Source organism: Anabrus simplex, chromosome 2 (genome assembly GCF_040414725.1).
Source record: "Anabrus simplex isolate iqAnaSimp1 chromosome 2, ASM4041472v1, whole genome shotgun sequence".
NCBI lineage: Eukaryota > Metazoa > Arthropoda > Insecta > Orthoptera > Tettigoniidae > Anabrus > Anabrus simplex.
Genome location: NC_090266.1, coordinates 626,928,709 through 626,952,732, shown reverse-complemented (window position 1 = coordinate 626,952,732; position 24,024 = coordinate 626,928,709). Strand labels below are relative to the sequence as shown.

Below are 24,024 nucleotides of genomic sequence, written 5' to 3'. Positions count from 1 at the left end.
CAACTTTACTTTGTATGTATTCTTTTTAACTTCCACAACGATAATGGCTAATTATCCTGATAGAGTCTGGTTTTTCACTGCTATGTTGAACCCTCTTAATTATAGGACATGAAGAGATGATGTATTCAGATATACCGGTCTCATTGTTTAAATATGTTTATGAAAATTACAATGCAAAGCAGTGTATGAAAAGCAAGTGATTAGAACTGCAGCGATTTTATATTCCCGAGTCCAACAGCACCCTGGACTGTTGAGGAGTCAAGCAAATAGTGCATCATAGTCAATAAGCCGTAAAACTTTCTCAAAGATCCACTATGCCTACTTGTGCTAAATGGGCACAGTAAAAACCAACAATAGAGTATGAATGGGATGAATGATCAGCATGGGTGAAGTTGGGTTTTCGTATTGCATCAATAGTGTTGTGCATGTGGAAGAAGTGGACTGAAGAGAACTGAACTTAGCAGAAACTCCGCAGTGGATCACAAACTGTGATGGCAACATGGAAAGATGGATAACTCATCTGCTCAACAGTGACAGATCGTACAGCTTCATCACAACAGTTAGAATAACAGTGGAGCATTGTAACAGATTCTTAGAATTATACGCTTCCAGTGTTTGATGACATCTGTTTAGGAGAGGACTGATTGCATGCACTCTTTTGTGGTAAATTCCCTTCACCAAAGACAATCCATATCTCAGGCTACAATGGGTTCATGAACACATGCAATGACATGTAGATTGGAAACATGTGTTTTTGAATGAGTCCCAGTATAACCTGTACTACAAAGATGTTCATAAGCACATAGAGTACTGTAGTGAGCGGTATCATCCAGCATGCACTGAGTATCGTTCCAGATTTTGGCTCTTATGGGTTGAGGTAATCTCACCAGCAACCGGTACATCATAGAAATTATACCCTTCATTCAATGTACTCCTGATGCTATATTCTTGCATGGCAACACCCAAGAACATGTTTCCTGGAATATTCAAGCTTTATTAAAACACAGCAGAAGCAGCGTCTTCTGTGATCCGTATGTCTGCCAGAAACGTTGCTTACAGGACATGTATGGGATATGGTCAATCGACAACTACAACTAGTGAGGGGCCAGGATCAATAAACTGTGGACTCGCACATAAGAAGCTAAAAAATTCACCAGGAAGATATCAATAGTCTCCTATATTCAATGCAACGACATACACCAGTTCTTATTCCAGCTCCTGCAGGTTTCAAAATTCACCAATGATTTAATGTGCATTAGTTTGAAAATAAAAGGTGAATCCTAAGAGTACAGTGAATGGACTGATATCGCAATGGTAGTGAATGGTAACAAAGCATGCATGCACATGACAATAGAGGGATATCTCTAGAAGAACCATATGGCGACGACACATGGAGTTCAAGCAGGTTAGTCTGGAGAGAGAGAGAGAGAGAGAGAGAGAGAGAGAGAGAGAGAGAGAGAGAGAGAGAGAGAGTGTGTGTGTGTGTGTGTGTAGACTCACGCCATAGTGAAATGGAGCAATGTATAACATCAAGTTTTGTTACAAATTGGGAAAAACAGTGATGGAGATACATGTGATGTTGGTGCAAGGGTATGAGACAGAAGCTGTAAGCAGAACAGACATGATGCATTATCAAGAGTTCCCTGTCCATCCCAAAAGCATTTGAACCAGTCATAAACACATTTTTTGTTTACAGCTTCTGTTACATACACTTGACCAACATCGCATAAAAATCCATCACCATTTTTCCCAATTTGTAACAAACCTTTATGTTGAAACGAGTCTTCACACGAATTACGTTCCACTGGCCGCAGCAGACTCACCCGATTCAGCTGCATGTGTTCAACACTATGTTGTACTTCGAGATGTCTGTCTATTCACGTGCGCATGCGTGCAATGTTACCACACTTTGACAATGTGATAACGGTCCATTCACTGTACGTTTTAGACACACCTTGTATATCCATTCATGTATACTATGACACGAATCTTCACACGCACTACGTCTGACTACTGCAACAGTCTTAATAATAATGTTATTTGCTTTACGTCCCACTAACTACTTTTATGGTTTTCGGAGATGCCGAGGTGCCGGAATTTAGTCCTGCACAAGTTCTTTTACGTGCCTGTAAATCTACCGACATGAGGCTGTCGTATTCGAGCACCTTCAAATACCACCGGACTGAGCCAGGATCGAACCTGCCAAGTTGGGGTTAGAAGGCCAGCGCCTTAAACGTCTGAGCCACTCAGCCCAGCTGCAACAGTCTAACCTGCTTCAACTGCGTGTGTTCAACACTACGTGATACTTCTTGCGATGTCCCTCTATTCACATGCGAGCAGCGTAACCACACTAAGGCATTGTGATATCGATCCCTTCACCATACTTTTTGGACACACCTTGTATATTCAGAATTTTGCGTGAAAAATCATGGATTGCCTTACAATCATGACCTCATAGTGATGAACACCACTCGTTAACTACCATGGCAACCACATCGTTTCACTTCTTCCCCAACAATGAAACACGCCAACCTTCAGCACGTGCGTCTATGCTATGCATTGCAAGTTGCCAAAGCTGGCAAGTGAAACATGCGCATCTACTTGACGTTTAGTAGGCGCAACATCTAACATTGAGAGCAGGAATATTTTTGTGACAGATCATAGTACTGTAGAGATATGAGCAACAAGTATTACTGAAAAGATTTCAATGGGTTCTTGTTGACATTACAATGCCAGTTTTAAGATAATGGAAATTAAACACGTGAAAAATCACAAATAATTGTGCAGCAGTAAGAAAATATGGGGTAACTGAAGTCTATGTTCAGTACCGATGTAAAGACGAAGATCACTTAAAAATAAAAGCTACATACAAAGAGAATTCAGTGGCCTGCAACAAAGAAACTTTAAAGAAGTCAAAGATGAAAATTCAACGTAGATGTGGCAAATGCAATGGCTTCCATGATATCTCAGAGGTCTTTGAAGTCACCGAGGGCTCTTACAGACTGAATGTTGGGGGAATGGCCTCTTCTACATGACTACTGTATACTCTACATATAAAACACTACTGTAACTCTTTCCACTTGCATGGTGATAAGTCTCACCAAAAGTGGGGGTAGCGGCCTTTCGGAAGTTGCAAGGACGGTAGTCTGGATGATTAACTGATATGGAAATGTAATAATACTCAACATGGCTAAGCTGTGTTGATACTGCTACACGGCTGAAGGTAACGGGAAACTACAGCCATAACAAACTCCCGAGCACATGAAGCTCCCTAAGTATGAATGATGTACTGATGATTGCTTCCTTCCGGGTAAAATATTCTGCAGGTAAAATAGTCCCCCATTCGGATCACCGGGCGGAGACAACACGAAAGGGGACAATCATCAGAAAGATGGATACTGACATTCTGCAAGTCGGAACGCAGAATGTTAGAAGTTTGAATCATCGTAGTAGGTTAGAGAATCCGAAAAGGGAGATGGATAGGTTAAAGTTGGATGTGGTTGGTATAAGTGAAGTACGTTGGCAGGAAGAGCAGGATTCTTGGTCAGGCGACTACAGAATTGTCAACACAAAATCAAACATGGGAAGTGCAGGAGTAGGTTTAATAATGAATAAGAAAATAGGGCAGCGGGTAAGCATAGTGAAAGGATTATTGTAGTCAATATAGATACCAAACCAATGCTCACCATAACAGTGAAGGTCCATATGTGTACTAATTCAGCAGATTACGAAGAAATCAAAAGAATATACAAAGAGATAGAAGATTTAGTAATACAACATATAAAAGGTGATGAGAATCTAATTGTGATGGAAGACTGGAATGCAGTGGTAGGCCAAAGAAGAGAAGGTAATACAGCATGAGAATTCGGATTGGGACAAAGGAATGAAAGAGGAAGTTGGCTGGTTGAATTCTGCACCGATCATAATTTAGTCCTTGCTAATACTTGGTTCAAACACCACAAAAGACGTCTGTATATACGAACGAGACCTGGAGACAGTGGAAGGTATCAGACAGACTTCATTATGATTATGCAGACATTCAGAAACCAGGTGTTGGATTGCAAAACCTTTCCTTTTTGCCAGGGGCTTTACGTCGCACCGATACAGATAGGTCTTATGGCGACGATGGGATAGGATAGGCCTAGGAGTTGGAAGGAAGCGGACGTGGCCTTCATTAAGGTACAGCCCCATCATTTGCCTGGTGTGAAAATGGGATATCACGGAAAACCATCTTCAGGGCTGCCGACAGTGGGATTCAAACCCACTATCTCCCGGATGCAAGCTCACAGCCGCGCGCCTCCACGCGCACGGCCAACTTGCCCGGTGGCAAAAACTTTCCCAGGAGCAGACATGGACTCTGCGCACAACTTGCTGGTCATGAAATGTCATCTAAAGTTGAAGAAATTGAAGAAAGGAATGCAAGGAGATGGGATCTAGACAAGCTGAAAGAAAACAGTGAGGGACTGTTTCAAGGAACATGTTGTACAAGGACTAAATGAAAAGGCTGAAGGAAACACAATAGAGGAAGAAAGAAAAGTCATGAGGAATGAGGTCTCTTTTGCAATTTGCTTCAAGTCGCACCGACATAGATAGGTCTTATGGCGACAATGGGATAGGAAAGGGCTAGGAATGCGAAAGAAGCAGCTGTGGCTTTAATTAAGGTACAGCCTCAACATTTGCCTGGTGTGAAATTGGGAAACCACAGAAAACCATCTTCAGAGCTGCCGACAGTGAGGTTCAAGCGCACTATCTCTAGATTGCAAACTCACAGCCATTCAACCCTAACCGCATGGCCACTTGCTCGGCAATGAGGTCTCTAGAGCTGCTGAAGAAATGTTAGGAAGAAAGGAAATATCAACTAAGAATCAATGGATAACGCAGGAGATACAAGACATGATAGATTGACGAAAGTACAACAATGCAATAAATAATGAGGGCAGAAAGGAATACAGGCGATTAAAGAACTAAGTGGATAGAAAGTGCAAGACAGCTAAAGAAGGATGGCTGAAAGAGAAGTGCAAGGATGTTGAAGGTTGTATGGTCCTAGGAAAGGTAGATGCTGCATACAGGAAATTCAAGGAAACCTTTCGAGAAAGGAAAACTAGGTGTATGAATATTAAGAGCTCAGATGGAAAACCACTTCTAGGGAAAGAAAACAAGGCAGAAAGATGGCAGGAACATATCCAACAGTTTTATCATGGTAAAGACGTAAGTGATATGGTTCTAGAGCAAGAAGAGGCTGTTGATGCTGATGAAATGGGAGATACAATTTTGAGGTTAGAATTTGATAGAGCTTTGGCAGACCTAAATAGGAACAAGGCAAGGCACTTGAAATCGATGACATCCCCTCTGAATTACTGTCTGCAATATGAGAAACCAGTATGGTGAGGTTATTCCATTTAGTGTGTAAGATTTATGATAAAAGAGAAGTGCCATCTGATTTTAGACAGATTACTGTTATACGTGTTTGCAAGAAATCAGGTGCTGACAAGTATGAAAACTGCTGCACTATTAGTTTAGTATTTCATGCATGCAAAATTTTAACACACATTATTTACAGAAGAATGGAAAGACAAGTTGAAGCTTAGTTGGAAGAAGATCATTTTTGCCTCAGAAGAAATGTGGAAATCCTGACTTTATGTACCGGATCGAATTAAGAAAAACAAGGCCACATACATGGCTTTCATAGATCTTGAAAAGGCATTTGATAATGCAGATTTGACCAAGCTTTTTGAGATTCTGAAGGTGACCAGGATCAGATACAGAGAACGAAGAATTATCGATAATCTGTATAAAAATCTGTCCGCAGTGATAGGAATCGAGGGCTTTGAAAAAGAAGCAGCAATCCAGAAAAGAGTGAGGCAAGGTTGAAGTTTGTTCCCCCTCCTTCTCAATGTTTATATAGAGTAGGCAGTAAAGGAAATCAAAGAGGAATTTGGGAAGGGAATCACAATCCCAGGAGAGGAAATCAAAACCCTGAGATTTGCTGAAGAGTATGGTCAGTTTTGGGTAAGGAGTACAAGATGGAAATAGGTTAAGTCCATGACAAAAGTAATAGAGTGCAGTCAAACGAAGTCAGGTGATGCAGGAAATATTAGGTTAGGAAATGAAGTCTTAAAGGAAGTACATGAATATTGTTAATTGGGTAGTAAAATAACTAATGATGGCTGAAGTAAGGAGGACATAAAATGCAGACTAGTACAAACAAAGAAGGCCTTTCTTAAGAAAAGAATTTTGCTGACTTCGAACATTGATATAGGAATTAGAAAGATGTTTTTGAAGACTTTCACCTCGAGCGTAGCAATGTATGGAAGTGAAACATGGACGATAACTAGCTCGAAAAGAAAGAGAATAGAAGCTTTTGAAATGTGGTGTTACAAAATAATGCTCAAGGTGAGATGGATAGATCAAATCACGAATGAAGAAATACTGAATCAAATTGGTGAGAGAAGATCGATCTGGTTAAATTTGACCAGAAGAAGAGATAGGACACATCTTAGGACACCCAGGACTTGTGCAGTTAGTTTTTGAGGGAAGTGTAGGTGGTAAGAACAGTATGGGTAGACCAAGGTATGGATATACAAGCAGATTACAGCAGATGTAGGATGCAGCAGATAATGTAGAAATGAAAAGTTTAGCACAGGATAGGATGCTACATCAAACCAGTTTATGGACTGATGACTCAACAGCAGCAGCAACAGGATGAACACAATGACTGGTCAGCGTGAGAAGAAAAGACAACAGAAAGCATACACAAAGACAAATATGAGGGAAAAAACACAGGACAAAGACGATCTTCACATTTTCAAACACTACTATTTTTACATCGACGGGTTCTCTCCTCATTAATTCGAGTTTTTCTGCATGAATTTCTTCTCAGCCCATGACAAGTTTTTTTCCCCCTGATTCACAGGTTCATTAAGAGGGCAGGCATCAACACACACTGAGAGACCATCTTGATAGATCTTCAGTCTTGATGTGGGAAGTGAAGAGTAAGGATAAAAATAGGGAAAGGAAAGAGTGAAATGATAAAGAAGAAAATAAGTGATAAAATCCTAGGAATGCAGGACAAACACAGAAGGGTGAAAGAAGCCCAATGGGTCAATTACTTAAATTTTAATGTGTCTTAATACTGAGCAAAGTAATTACTTTCTCTCTTCAAGATTACCATGCCGGACGAGAAGTGAGAAGAGATGAATATTACTTACGAAGAATGATTAATGACTAGATGTAATACAGTATAGGCTTATTCTAATGATGCAACTATAAGGATAATACAAACTGTCTCGTGTTCAGATAGGTAAAAGTAGTTATATAGAAAGAAAGACGAGGTGAAAATGGAACACAAAGTGTGCTTTTTTTTTTTTTTTTTTTTTTTAAACAACTGGCTTTTACGTTGCACCGACACAGATAGGTCTTATGGCAACTATGGGATAGGAAAGGCCTACGAGTGGGAAGTAAGCGGCCGTGGCCTTAAGGTACAGCCCCAGCATTTGCCTGGTGTGAAAATGGGAAAGCACAGAAAACCACATTTGGGGCTGCCAACAATGGGGTTCGAACCCACTATCTCCTGGATGCAAGCTCACAGCTGCATCCCCCTAACTGCACGGCAAACTCGCCCGGTACACAAGATTCAAAATCTCTTATGTGTTCCCAAATACTAGGCGAGTGGATTACCTGTGTTACATGCTTTGTATGAAACTGGGAGTGTAAGCTTGGTCTTGGCTGATATGTCAACTGGATGGAGGTCCTATCTAGTGCAATATGCTGTGTAGTAAGGTATCCAGCCTCTTTCAAGAGTCAACACTAAACATGTGGTTTTTTTAGTAGTTTGTATAGTCTGCTGAAAAAAATGAAATGGAAAAGAACACCTTTCTTCTATTTGTCAACAAGTGTTAATTTACGATTCAAATGTTTGAACAGAACCTGCTCCTACTGCCTGGAGATTATTCCAAGGTATTCAAGTTCCAAGTGGTTATAGTTGAGGACTAGATAGAGCCTGTGTTAGCAAGTGTCCAAGGTGAATAATACAAACACATAAGAAACACTGACAAGTTGACAGCAAGTGTCAAAAATTTGATGACTCATGGTGTGGTAAATATTTCTTTAAAGAATATGGAGACGGTGCATTGCATTTAGTAGGTAATGAAAGATATCTGTACTGAAGGATTAGAACATTAAAGTAAGATATTCTTCAAAGCACAGTACAGCTAATGTTCGAATTGTTGGTTTAGAAAGGCTATCAAAAGCAAGAATCTTGTTACAACAGAACAGGATTACTGTTAGAACATGACTATCACATGAAGAAGCAACACAGATAACCTATGAAATTGTAAAATTAATTGCCGAGAAAGGATAATCGTTATCAAATTGTGCATTTATCAGAGAGGGTTTAAATAAAGTCGCAGAGTAACGTGATCTGTAAAACAGAAAAAAATCATTTTAATAAGTTTTTCAAGTAACACTGTAACGTCATGTGTGTCCGGCTCCGCGGTGTAGGGGGCAATGCGTCCGCCTGTCACCCGGTGGCCCCGGGTTCAATTCCTGGCCGGGTCAGGGGGTTCTGATTGTAAATGATTCATATCCCTGGCCTGGGGACTGGGTGTTTGTGTCGTCTTTAACGACCCTTTCCTCACATTCAACACTCTACACTTCCGCAATTCCACTTACACCCAGGTTCCTATCATATGGTGAAAGTAGTGGCATAAGATCTACAGAGGTCGACGCCACAAACAAATATCATTTAAAAAAAAAAGTCATGTGGAAGATCTCATCTCGAAACTTTCGAAATATATTGTGCAACAATATTTATTTTCTAATGATTAGGACTCAGATGTTTAAGACCTAAAAATAGCTAAAATGAGCAAGCAAATATGACCTCAAAAGTGACTAAATATAATGTATATTTACATTACTTTTCTTTGCTATAAGCTACGATGGATTTCTGTCTATTCCTGCATTATACAATATGGTATCTATCACAGAATTCCAAGCACAACTCACACACACATTCGTCATTTGGTTCGTGAAATAATTTGTTGCAGCACACCTTGTGGTGGAAACCATGGATCGCAAATCTCGTCGTCAAGTGTCGCATATCATGATTAGCTTCCATCCAGGTCCTGTCTTGCATAGCAGATATTGCATAGAAGTCCTCCGGTATGTTGATTTTCTTCTCATGCAGATCTTGTATGAGCTGTTTGAAGCTGGTACTAGCTGGAAGTATGAGCTCGCATCTCAGATCCTCTGTTAAGAAGGTCTCCCTGGTAAGCTCATACACTAGCCTCGATCTTGCATTCTGCAGGACTCCTAAAATTCTCTTCAGGTATCTAGCCTTTACTCGCTCCAATTCTTCCAGCTGTTTGTATGTGAAGTATTCTCCCACTAATTCTAGGCCAAACGTCAGAACAGGTAGTATCTTTAACCTAAACAGGTCCATAGCTGTGCTAATCAATAGTTGTGTGATGTTTCTGATTTCATTCATAGCTCTAGTGGGCACCACTGCTCTAGATCTTATATGTAAACTATGAATCGGAACGGTAATTCCTTTGATACATATGTCTTAGCTAAATTCCTTAAAGTTACTTGCATATTAATTTTTTGAATATACATGTTTTGCAGTTATTCACAGTCTACTGTGCTTGATTCACTTATCAAACTAAGTTCATTAAGATTATCAGATCACACAACATTTTAAGTCAGAATATGCTTGCACACTGCGTTGGTGGTTTGAAACATGAGAAAAGTAGAAATCAATCTATATTCAAATATTTTGGAACCTTTAAGTCCAGATTTCAATAATACCATATTATTCAAATGCGTAAACATTTAAATTGAGCACCACAAAACAAATTAAGTAGTTATCTTTCAATACATAATGGTAGGGCGACAGGGCCTACAGTGCAAACTCGCATATTTTTCATTCTTCTCCGCGGGTGGAACTGAAGTGTATGACAAGATTCATTCTGAAAGCATCAAGCATGAAAGACCTCCGATTATCACTTAACACATTCTTGTAAGAAGAGAAGCTCCTTTCTCTGGCACAAGATATTATTGGTGCATATTTAAATAATGTTAAATCACAGCTGTCAAGTAACGCATGCTCTCATCTTGAAGTGTACTGATACCTTCTCCTCTCAGAACATTACTTACTTTGCACACACGACAAAAACCGTAATTTCAATTGAAGACCGTTTTGAAGTTTTCGTTTTAAACTGTCGGCAACTATTCCGTGTGATTGTTGTACTGAAAGTTCAATATTTCTCACAATTTCAATACTTGCATGAATTTCTAAGCTAGCAACTTCTAAACGAGTAATTGCATCTGATATAATTCCAAACTCAACTTAATATATGCCAGACTTTCTGACAAACTGTTGGAAAACAATTCCTGCGTAATCTTGATAGAAGAGGCATCACCTTTGTTGAAGCTGTTAACAATGTTTTTGACAGTGGAGTAGTTTTCACAATAATACACGGCAGCATCGAGCCGCGTCCCCCAACTAGTAAGAACTGGCTGTGGAGGAAGTTGTGTTGAAGGAACTAACTCCCTGAAAGTCTCAACCCGCAGTCTTGCTTTCAAAAAATTTGACGTTAGATGCTAATTTATCAACTTCAGGAAAATTTCCACGAATTTCTTCTTCCACCCTATACAGAGCATGCACAAGGCAAGTGAGGTGGTGGGTAAAACATCTTGAGGCCTTCAGCAGCTTTTACCAGGTGCGGAGCAGCATCAGGAACAAAGAGAAGAACGTTTTCCCCCTTAAGTTCGTCCTTCTACAACATTTTTAGTGGATTATCAAAAAGAATTGCAATATATGATTGATTTGCTCTCTCTAAAACTTCTGGGGTTAGTAGAAAAACACCCCTGGGCGATCAGCACAGTGTGTTCCAATAATTACATTCCCTATATATCTACCTATAGTGTCCGTCGTCTCATCAATAGCTATTCAAACCTTATTGTCTGCTACACTGTGTCGTATTCAATTTAGAGTATCTTCGTAGCAATGCGATAAATAGTTTTTTCGCAGTGTTGATTCTGTAGGAACAGATTTCTTTGTGTACTTCTCCGGGAAATTCTTGAAATGGGGATTGTTCACCTTGTTTAGGGGAATGTTTACACACACCATCATTTCACAAAGTTCCTTCCAAAAATCTGAACATCTCTTCATCGCTGAATATGTAAATGCCTTATTCACGTGTTGTAATTTGACATTGCTGCGGTGTTTTACCATGTGACAGTGCTGTTGCACATTAAAACGTTTTCCAGCCACAACTTTAACTTCACACAACTTGCAAAACAGAACTAAACCATCTGTACAGAACTATTCTTCTCCAAATTACTTAACAAATATTCGTAACTTAACACTAGTAGAAGACTTTCCCTTAGGCATACTGGAATGTGTGCTGGGGTACGATTCACTGTAAACTGACGCTTGTGTAAGGGAAATGAGTTTGAGGTTCTAATATCTGAACAAAGACAAGTGATCGATTGCCAGAAGTAATTAGCTCACTGTTGCGATAAGTTTTTCCGGATTATTTCTGTCTACCTCGAAGACCAGGTTGATAAGTACAGCGGGTGGGGTAAAAGATGCAGTGAAGTCTATGACCTTCCACTTGTATTAACTGCAGATATGATACCAAGCAAACAGTTTTGTGAATAATAGTTTGCATTCGATAAGTTGATGATTTGGCACAGCTACAGGTGTCCTCAACTGCCGAAATATGACAAATTGATGTTTCTACGAAAATAGCTCAAAATATGACCTTATAACAAAAAAGCCAAAAGATGCATTTATATGACAAATAAAAATCACTTAATTGTGATTATAATCACCTGATTTGCACCAAAATCCAATCAGGCAAGAAAATAGACAGAGAAAAAATATGACTTTCCCTAAATATCTGAGCTCTACTAATGATTTAACGTCACACTAACACACTGAAGGTTTTCGATGATGATGTGAGAAAGGGAAAGGGCTAGGAATAGGAAGGCAGCAGCTGTATCCTTAATTAAAGTACAGCCCCAGTATTTGCCTGGTTTGCAACAAATTTAGACATTATCAAAAATTTCTCTTGCATGGATGAAACTACTGATTTAACCAATACCACCCATTTAGTATTATGTTCACAAAAAAAGAATTATATTGACAGCTGCTTTAAATGTGTTGTTCAGCTATAATGAGGATGGAGTGGGGAAGAAGAGTTAGCAGGATGCCATGACAACCCATAAATGTGAACAATCACATAAGACTGACAACAGGGAACAGAAGAAAGGGAAATTCTAGGACCATGTTGCTGTTCTAATATGTGCTGCAAGAGATTACTAGCTTTTACCAGCAGTGTTTATTGTACCATCAGTTTCTGAAGGTTGCTTTGTGTTTATATATGTGTGTGTGTGTCCATGCGGTGTCCATGAACTTCAATTTTAACCAGCCACAAATTAAGAATGTGTCAGTTTTAACCATATCTTCATGTGCCATCCTGACAATGTCTAACAGCATTACAGCATGATTTTAACAAGCACTATGGGAACACTCATTTTATTTACGTTGGTTGATGTGGAAACACCATCTAGCAGTTCTACGTCAGCTGGAGGTTATTTACAGTGGCATCCAGTGGCTTACATACTGCTAATGCCACTCAAGTAGATTTGGTGATTGATGATCTGCCTACAGAATCAACGTTTACCAGTTCCCGTTTTGCAATTGAAATTGTAATAATTAGCAGCGATGGAACTAACAGTTCTCTGAATATCAATACAAGAAAAAGTCTGAATGATGAGCATACTCCAAATGCTAAGAATTTAGAGCCTAATTTATTTTTCAGATTTTACACTTAGTTCATCCCAGATTTTAATGTTCATTGTGTGTTTGTACATTAGTTTTCATGTCAATTGTGTGTTTTTACATTTGTTTAGTTATTAGATGTATTACATTAAGGCTGAAGATGGCCAGCCACGGCCAAAACTAGTCCCCAGTTTAGTAATGTAATTCAATAATATAGTATTGAAAAAGGTGGACCATACGTCATTAATTCAATAATTATTATTGCGATCACAATTCAATACCGATCAAAACCATGAAGTTTACATCCTATGATATTAGAAAAAGAGCTTGCCTAACAAGGAAATAACAGGCTGCAGAGGTGCATGGAAACAAATAACATCCCCAAAGACACGGTACATCTTTGGAGAAGGCAATGGACCTTATACCGAGAATTGTAAGAAAAGGTAGGGACTTGAAAACGGATTTGGAGACAGCATTTTTATATCACTGGTCGGTGGTGTGAAGGTGTCCACACTAATTGGAGTGGGAAGGATGCATATTTGTTCAATGAATAATAGTCACTTAGATATTTCGGTTTAGAGACCAAATTAGGCCCCTATCGAGTATTTGGCATAGCGACTGTATGAAATTAATGAAGGGCCTGCGCAGACAAAGTACAATATTTTATGATCCAGGAAGTCTTATTACCAAGAAAGTATTTTTTTTGCAGAGGTCTTACGATGCGGAGAATCTTTCATCAGGTAAAATGAGGTCAGTCGGTTGGTCAGTCAGTTAGTTTGGTAATAATCACTTTTATTGTTGAGGGGAAAACTGAAAATGACATTTGAACACTTAATATTGGAGTTACAAGTAAGAAATAATAACCAGTGGAGACACAATATATTAAAACTTCATTCTAAAATGGGAATTTATTAGGAGATAGAGTAGATGTGCGATTCATTCTTGTGTACCAGATTCCAAATATATTGTGAGCAGAACAATGATGATTGACATTTCGGGAAATGTCACAACTGCGATCACCATGCCAGGAATCAAAGTGTGGAACTTTGAACTCTAGGAAGTATGAAGGGTACCTTGAAGGACGTGAAAAACAGACATTTCAATGAGCTGTACCAGAATTTTTCTATGCTTAAAATGAACTGTTAAATGTTGGAAGAGAGAGTAAATGGATCTTGCATGGGAAAAACTATGCCAGATCGAAAATGAGAAATTGAATATGTTTTTAAATAGCAAACATGTGAGTATATGAGATAAATAAATCAGCAATAAAACACGACAGTGCAGTGTACCAGTATAGTCAAGAATGAAGAAGGCAAACATCTGCGTATGAGGGAGCTAAATGGAGCATGGTATCTACGTTGAGGTGAACCAAGGACCTGTGTCGGCTCTTATCATCGCCCAGTAACAAGACGAAGGAGTAAAGTGATGGGGCCTTCCTGACCCAAGGTATGATGCTGCTGCCAAGGACGAGAATGAGTACAGCATTTACGTAAATTATGTAGTGCATGAGTAGATGTCTAGAGGGAAAATTTAATAATAATAATAATAATAATAATAATAATAATAATAATAATAATAATAATAAATAATTCAATATGTAGATAGTTGTAATACTCCCCACTGTGCTGGTGGCAATGTGTGTTAGATTGTTAGGCTATGCTGTGGGGTTGTTTCTGTTTATTTCAATTTATTCATGGGCAGTAACCTGTATTAAAATATTTGGGTTAAATGTAGATATGGGAATAGATGTTAATTCAAGTAAAGATTCCTTTCATTTCAATCAGTGAATAATATTAACAAACTGAGGACATAAATTCAAAATTTTCCAGATATAGGAAGAAAGTGTCTCTTCTATTAAACTTATGGTGACAGATCTAGTATGATCCTCAATGAGGGTCTATTTCATTGATAAAGTAGACAATGCTGTAATATAGTACTTGTCCAATGTTTATTTGAGAATGGTGATGGTATGTTAATATGACATGAGAGATTGGCAGCAAAGCAGTTAGAGAGTCTTTGGTTTGATGCCCTGATAATGTTTTGCATTGATTTTTGCATGGACAATTGGTTCAATAAGTGTGTGTTATGGTGTCTTCCTGTAAATACTTCAGTGGTTATGTGCGAGGTGTGAATGACAGGATCTCAGTTCGATGTCCAAAGAATACATTTAGAGAATTTTGGTTAAGATCGTGTCTCTTCTGCATGTTTATGTTTCACTTATAATATTTCAAGAGTGCTTTAAGTTCGGTTTAGTGGATGGCATAATATTCAAACACAGTGAGCCTCCAGTTTCCTAAATTTAAGATAACTGATAAATAATTAAATCCATTTGTGTAAACTGTGAGGAATGTGTGTTATAATCTTGAAGCTCACATGCATGATAGGATTGTCTTAAAAATACACTGAGTGGCCGAAAGTGACGGGAAGGCGTGTCCCATTTGAAAATGTGCAGTGTACGACCCCTGAGCGTTGCGGCTAGCTGCGGCGCAGATGCGCAGTATGACAGAGACACCAGTGTCGTGAAGATGGCAACACGTTGCAAGTAGTTTTAGTGGTGTCTTTAAAAGTAGGAGAGATCACAATATGAAGATAAAGCTGAAATTCAAGAGGAGAAATTGGGGCAAATATTTGTTTTTAGGAAGGGGAGTTAGGGATTGAAATAACTTACCATGGGAGATGTTCAATAAATTTCCAAATTCTTTGCAATCATGTAAGAAAAGCCTAAGAAAACAACAGATACGGAATCTGCCACCTGGGCGACTGCCCTAAATGCAGGTCAGTAGTGACTGATTGATTAACCGACTTTGAATGGGGGGGATGATCGACACACGGCACATGGGTCATAGCATTGCGAAGATTACATGCAAATTCGGGTTGCAGGATACTATCCTCATTTTTCCGTATTGAAAGTCAGTTAAAGTAGAACAATAAAACTTTGATTTCCACCTATTCAATACTTTAAAAGCAATTATAAAATTATGATCTCATCCTTATTTTATTGCTAAATTATTAAAAACATAGGACATGTTTCGTTCAATTATTGAACATCTTCAGCTGTACACATTTTTAACAAGGTTAAAATCGGTAACATTATTCTAATAATTTGCAACGTATTGTTTAACTGCTAACAGACTTAATCATAATAACTATTAAAATTCTTTTAAATATAAAACATTATCTATTACGTCGTCTTATTAAAATAATATCACTATTTGTAGTGTTCGAAAGTTTAAAAACTTTGTTCTAAATTTGAAATACGTCACAAGTTAGTCATATATAAATACATTTATAAATCTGTTGAAGTTGTTGAATATTCTAAAATTATTTGTTGGATATACATTAAAATCTTTTTGCTACCATTGGCATGAAGTTCTACTTCAAATTCGGGTTTCCGAGGTCAACAGTGTTGAGGGTGGATCTACAATATCACAAAGAGAATGTTAGTACTCGCGTAAACCGCCACACGGGGTGACCACAGGTGTTTAACGAACGGACATCACGTCGCCTCCGCACAATCATACTGGGCGCACGATGGGCTACTGTGAGTCAGATCGCCAGCCAGTTGAATTTTGGGAGTCAGGAACCCATTTCTACCAGGACTGTTTAGGAGGCAACTGCACCGCATAGGCTTCACCAAATTCTTATAATTTTGTGAATTACCACCTATTCAATACAATAAAAATGTAATATAAACTTACATATTTATTAAGATGATGATATGGTACATGTTTCGCTCCTTTTTCGTGAGCATCATCAGCCAATTATTATTTACTTAAGGTTATATAAGATCATGAAACAATTCTTTTGGATTAAGATTATGCCTATAAACCTGATTGACAAATCTTATAATATTTTACAAGTCATATAACAATAAAATTATGTCTTTAAGTTAAAACATATTTGTCTAAAATCTATCTCAGTCTAACATTTTATTGACGAAACTCATCTGGTGAACATCCTTTAAAATTATTTAAAAAATAACAAACTTTTGAAATCTGGCTAACTGTATCGATTCAATGTTGCTTAACTTGTATAATTGTCGTTAAAACTTCGTTAACTATATTGACAATTTTCTGCAGTTGATAATTGTCTATGTTATGGACATTTAACTAGTTCTCGTTGTTGCTGGAGTAACATTTATACAAATGTATTGGCATTAATTTTATATTGTCTATACGAGAATATTGTTCATGAACAAACTTGTTGATGAAACACTTTGTGAGATAGTTGTGATATAGAATTTAAAATGTTCTCGTATGTTCCAAAATGGGGCTTGTTGGTATATTTTTCTTTCTGCTGCGTATTTGTCTCCTAGCCTCTTGAGAACTACTACTTGTTCTGTTTGCACTCCTTCAACATCTCCCTTGGTAAGTTATTCCAATTATTATTTATTATATATAATACAAGGAGTGCAAACAGGTATTTTACAGGTATGTTAATATTAGTGCATTTTATGTGTATGTTTCTTTTTCATTTGTTGTAAACATGGCTACAAAGCCTTCATAAACATAACCCTACTGTTCAACAGACAAATATGTCACTAAAAACTGATTATTATACTTCACTTTCATTACTTTCTCCTTTTTTAACAAAAATACTAAGGTGTACACCTTATAAAAAACAATCTTATCGCACTGACTGTCAGCTTATATATGTATATACTTTTTAATTATATTCATGTTTATATTCAATACTATTAATGTAATATTACTGTAGGGGTCACGATTAATGTAATATATCTTTGTATAGTTATCCTGGCTGATGATGACATCACACATTGTCGAAACCGGTACCAAATGTAAATAAACGTGATGTTTTAAATGTAAACCTTCACGTAATGTGTTGTATTGAAAAGGTGGATATTAACTTTCCCATTTCTCTATTGCGAATCTTGATTCAATACGGAACCTGAAGAATGAAATTCTTAATGTTAAACATTTGTTGTAAATACGGTGTTGTGTGGTGTCTCTTAATGCACCTTGTTTTTGGGATATAATGTCCGGTTCAGTTTGTTCAGTGTAAACCGCCGCACAGGATGGCCACAGGTGTTTAACGAATGGACATCACATCGCCTCTGCCTCAGATAGATTTATTTATTTATCATGGATAGAACCCCTCTGATTTTAAGATAATATATAATTAAAATCAGACATTCCCCTAGACGTTTGCGCAAGTAAGGTTAGGATCACACTGTAATGTTTGAACAGGAATGGGTTAAGTTGACTCATCCAACAAAGTTACATAAAGAATCAGTGAGCTAGTATCACAAACCTAAAATACTGTATATATATTTCTTTTGAGTATCCTGCAATTAGCAATAAATTTTTTAAAAATGTTAATCAGTTGTTTATCATTTTTTATACAATAGTTCACCCTTTTCCCATGTCCGTTTCTGTTGAAGTATATATTCCCCGAAATCCTGACCCCATGATTAGTTTTATTACTTTATATATCTCACGAACTGGAATGCCTGAGTTTGCTGACTACCAGATTTTGGTACTCGAATGTGGGCATATACTTAGCGTACCCAACGTGTGGCTTTTCGTTAATTCATGGTAGGCCTTTTCCTGTTCTGAGGGTAATATAAAGCCCATGTTATCACCATATAATGTACGACTCCATAGCTAAAGGGTTGGCAGGTGCCTTTGGTCCAAGAGGTCCTGCGTTCGATTACCAGTCGGGTTGGGGATTTTAATTTTAATTGGTTAATTCCTCTAGCTTGGGGGCCAGATGTTTGTGTCATCTTCAGCATTAGAATACATATTAGGTAGGGCCCCATCCTCGCAGATGCGAGGGTCACCTGTGTGGCATCTATCTGAAACACCTGCACTAGGCCTCTCCGGAGACCAAATGCCATTTTTATCATCATCATCATCATCGCCATATAAAAGACTTATCCAAAACGAGGCTTTTCTCACCGTGGGGGGTTCCGAATTCAGAAAAGGCTGTTCAACGGACAAATATGTTAAGCAAGCCCATCTAGCTGTAGCCTTAATGTTTTGATGACCATGTATTTTGCAAACAATTAAATAAACATGAAGATGACAGAAAAATTGTACATAATCATGTCAAAAAAATTATGCAAATTTTCCCCCTCCAAAATTTTAATTTCAAATTTAGGGCTGGAAAAATTACATGGTTAAGTACAGTAACTTGCTCTAAGTTCTCTTGATCACAGGCAATTCAAAGACTTTATGGAAGAGATTTATTCTGAATACAAAGATGTGCTGTATCATTCAGACAGGTGGTTTAGCCGGGAAATAGATTGAACATGGTTCATTAGCTTTTAGAAGGAAATAGCAGCGTTTTTGCAGATTTTTTTGAAGATTCAGACTGACCGATCTAGCATTTTTAAAGGATGCAACTTAAAAGCTCTTCAGCCTGTCAAACTCACACGTTAAACATAAATATTATACAACAAGGGTCAAAAATAACCACTTGTTTAATAATGTTTCCTTACAGGTATGTTGCAGTGTATGTTGGGTATTCAGCCCGAAGGCTGGTTTGATCCTCTACAGCTCCCCCAACATCTGTCAAATAGTCTAGGTGTCACTGAAGAGGCATACTAGGGAAATGAAGAGTGAGGTAGTTTCCCATTTCTTTCCTCACTATGTTGCAGTACAGGGAGTATAATTTAAGACTTTGCACTTCTGGTCACAAACTGCAGAAATCCCCAAGCTAGCGCCATATGGCTTGGCCTGATAAGAAGTGTTGATCGATGATGTAGCAAATACTTGGCTCTCTCGCTCAGTTCGCTAGTAACTATGGGATTTTTTAAGGTGTGTTATAAGATTGTCAAGATGGTTACGTACACTATGGCACAGAGAATATTTTTGGTAGAGTGTTTTTTTCACAAGAAGAAGGAACCAGCTAAAATGGGCCTTCAAAAATTCCGTAAACAGTTTCCCCATTCAACAGTATTAACAAAACATTACGTGCAACAACTCCTTCATATGTGGCGTAGTACTGGTCCCGTAACTGTCAACATGCAATGCAACAAAATTAGTACAGACATGATATAGGCTTTTGGGCTTAAGTATTCTTTGAGAAGCCTTCCTTGTGAACAGACGAGATTTTCTTCTGAAGACGCAAAGCAAAGTTCTCTGCGAAATGCAAAGAATTTCACCTTATTTTCATGACACGGCGTAAGACAAAAGCCTATATCATGTCTATAAGTACGGGCCGTGAAAGCATCAATGGCAAAATGATTATATTTACGATCTTAATGATCTCATTCACAACATAACGCCTACAGATTTCATTGCAAGAATACAATTTTGCAATTGGTTAATGAATAGTGTTCACGACAGTATTGCAGACCCGAACTTTATTTATATTCATTTACTTATTTGCTCTGAGTTTGCATATAACTGGTGAGTTAAGTTTCGTTTAGTTTCTATAGGCGTAATCATGCCGCTTCTTTGAGACTATTACATTAGCTCGGCATTGTGGGCACTGAGCTCACTGTCTCCACTTCCCTGTGCTGCTATTCTCCAGTACTTCGCTACGAAGTCTTAAATTATACACCCTAATATTTATATTTAACCTGTGTGTTTGACAGACTGAAGAGCTTTTAAGTTGCATTCACTACTACTAATCAGCACCCCAACATCTAAATTACATCACTTCATCATAGAAGCAGTTTCACTTCGAGCATAGAAGTAGTCATCTTGTTAATGAGTACTAAATGTTAATGTCTGCATTTAAAAAGATCTGATTCCATATAATGATTATAACACATGTTTATATTCAAGGCAATTAATCCAATTAATCCGTGTTGTTAGGGAATCACATTAAAAGTCTAGGAATGTTTGGTATCATGAGGAATAAACAACTGTAATAATAATAATAATAATAATAATAATAATAATAATAATAATAATAATAACCACGGCAGGTCTTATGACCTGCGCACCCTGTTGGATCTTGTATTTGGCACACCACACTAACAGGTGGGCATATCTGCTCCAGGTGGAGAAACATACCAAGACTCATCATAATAAATATTTGGTTACAAAGTAATTACTACCCTAAACATGCCTTACAAGACATACCATACAGCATGCAATTTTGAAATATATGCTAGTGCTAATTTTTGTTTTGAAAACCACAACTTCACCATCATGTTGCATGGTACACATGAAAATACGAATCACTCACTTAAATAACTACAGGTTTTCTAGAATTCAACTAAGTTGGGTTAGATAAAATACAACTGCCACAGTCTATCATACATGCTAGTTATTAAAAGGTTACTGCAAATGCAACATAAGTAACCATGAAAATGTCAATGTGTTCAGAGCACCAAATGAAAGTCCTACTACCGAAGTTAGGACTGCAGAGAGAAACATTTATACAACACACCAAAAGCATAAAATATAGATTTTATATCAGAAGAAAGGGTGTTCTTTAACTCTCATATGTAATCTTTGAAAGTGCAACCTTCATCACCTAGAATAATAATAATAATAATAATAATAATAATAATAATAATAATAATAATAATAATTACACAATTTACATGATCAATTGAACACATGGATGGAAGAAGGGCATAACTCTAAAAGCACACTTTTGAGATAAATGAGTTTAAAGAATTATAACATCAAATACTTATCAGAAATACAGAATTTTGGAATATTATACTTAACTACAACGTTGATTATTTCATAATATGTACATCAAAAATATTTATAAATTTTGTGCATTGTTATCCATTTTTCTTTTGGAGTTACGACCTTATTCCATTTTCAAGAAACATTTTAATTGAAAATTAATGTTATTTACATTGTTGGAGGCATGTAGACAAGTTTTACAGGTTAGAACGTGTGATGGGTCACAACATGTCATTAAGGGAGTCACTATAATGAGAATTTCTTATTCCCACAGATTCAGCTTCCCGGAAAAAAAAATTCAAACTATGCACGTGCATCTGTACATACAAATCTTACTAAATCTTTAACATCTTTTAATTTCCCAGGATTAATACCTTCATAAGGGACTGGGATACTACCCAAAGTATCTACAGACCTTATATCCTTCAATAACTGAAACTTGTCATGAAACGTAATATTATAAATCTGGCTTCCTGATACAATTCCTTCAGGAGAGTAACATAATGTGATATACTTTTGAACTGAAAACTTAAGTCCTTTTGTTTGTGGTATTGCAAATGGCACTGGGCTGAGAACGGCAGACCATTAGGATAGTAAGGATTTGGATTCCGAATCTTCTGAGGTTTCACTTGGTATATTTTTCTCCTCCTGGGACTACTCCTGTGTCAGCCATTTCGTTTCTGATGAGTGATTACTACTGGCTCGCCGTAAGTCAGCATTTTAGGGTGTATTTAAGTCACGCACGAGCAACATTTCGAAGAACGGCGCAACACAATATAACACATCGCATGGCATCTATTGACACTACCGAGAAGCCATTTGGGCAATATCTAGAACAGCCACCTAGAAATGTGTATATGCAATTTACTGAATAACGACACAACCTGACTTAAGCCCTGCTTCCATCCATGTCTTCAATTGTGAAGTAACAGTGTTCAATCTACATCCATCACCACCTATTTAACAACAGACGTATTTTCCTATCTGAGTACCAGAACTTGATTCTCACACAGAGGTGAGCACAGTACAAATTTTACCATTATCTTCACAGGACACCACACATACTACATATGTTAAGCAAGCATTACTATTGTTGATATATTTCAAGACATACAGAGATGTTTTCCCCAGGAAACACTTTTATTCTCTTACGGTATCCCCATCTTAAATAACTATACTGAACTAGTTTCAGCTGAAGCAAACACAGTATTAATATGTTATCCAAAACACAAGCAATAACTAAAACAGATAAGAATCACAGTTATAATGAAAAACTAACAGAATACATTGTTATCATCATCATCTGTGCAAGTATTATACAATATGACAATCCTTTACTGAAATTTCCAAATACAGTTTTCAAATAATTAGCTTAAAATTACATTCAGAACTCCTCAGAACAAATCTTTGCTTAGATAAATTATACACACTTTCTAAGCAATTCTGTCAAACAATATTCAGTTCCATGCATGCAAAGCACTGCAAGCAAAATAAGAAATTAACTGTTAAAAATATACAATATCTACACCCATACATAGGGGCAAAAGATATTTCTAGGTCGATGCCCCGAATAAATAGCATAAAAGAAAATAAGAAGAACACCCATACATTCAGTGTGTTAATAACATGCTCATCCATTGCTAATCTCAGACAATAGAATTAAAATTCAGAAAACATTATCTGTATAAATAAAAGAAATCACACACATTTATAATTTATAAAAGAAAAATGTTCAACACATTACCAATTGGAAGTTTTTGTCTCCTCTTGAATGTACTTGACAATGTTCTGTACGACATCAATACTTGTCGCTTGACCTCCTAAATCTGTTAGAGAAAAGAAATATTAATATTCTGTTGCCACATATACAAAAACTATCTATTCAACAGTAAACTGAATGTTTTCAAAGAGAGTGTAATTTTGTGAAGTAAACCAAATGTACTGTAGGTATGTATGTCTACCCCTTAGTCTCTTAGTAAACAAAATACAGTAATTGTATGTAAAAAGAAAGAGAATTCAACTGAACATAATATAAGCAAGATAAAGCTTTGAAAGGCACTGAATATTTTCAGAGAGCAGAAAATGCAAAACTAGACAAAATAAATTCAAAACTTACATCACCACGAGCACTTCCAAAGATTTACAAAGTGACAATTGTCATTATGAAAAGCACAAATTAGTTGATAGTTAAACAGAGAATTGTAAAAATTTTAAGGAACAGTATTATCAAATAACAAGAAAAGTACAGACAAATGAATTCATAGAAAAGTTAAAATCTGATGACTCTATGGTAAACTTTTTAAAACTATGATAATCGTTAATAAAATGAAATCAAAAATGAAGATGTTTCTCTTCTATTTAGAGGCTTGTAGAACTAAAAAAAATAAACAAGTAAGTTCTTTGGATTAATATAGGTTATAACAAAATAAAACCCTGAAATCCCAGAAATTTCACCAAGACTTGCAATTCTCATCTTCAGTAGACACAATGACTGCGCTAACACAAGCCCCAAATATACTGTCACTGTTGTATACGAGGGCTGTAAGTCGAGTAGTCGCAATATTGATGGAATGCAATATTCAATTAACTAACAAGTACAATTGCATCCCATTCCTTCAATGT

At 37.2% G+C, this 24,024-nt stretch overlaps 1 protein-coding gene across 3 annotated transcripts in view; it reads right to left on the bottom strand.

Annotated features, from left to right (window-relative positions):
- LOC136864280 (isocitrate dehydrogenase [NAD] subunit gamma, mitochondrial) overlaps positions 1-24,024 on the bottom strand; it is a 319,092-nt gene that overhangs the window by 88,975 nt on the left and 206,093 nt on the right. For all 3 annotated transcript variants that reach the window (XM_067141053.2, XM_067141054.2, XM_067141055.2), the window contains exon 9: positions 23,147-23,228. In XM_067141053.2, coding sequence (XP_066997154.1) covers positions 23,147-23,228 — 82 coding nt within the window. The remainder of the gene's footprint in view (positions 1-23,146; positions 23,229-24,024) is intronic.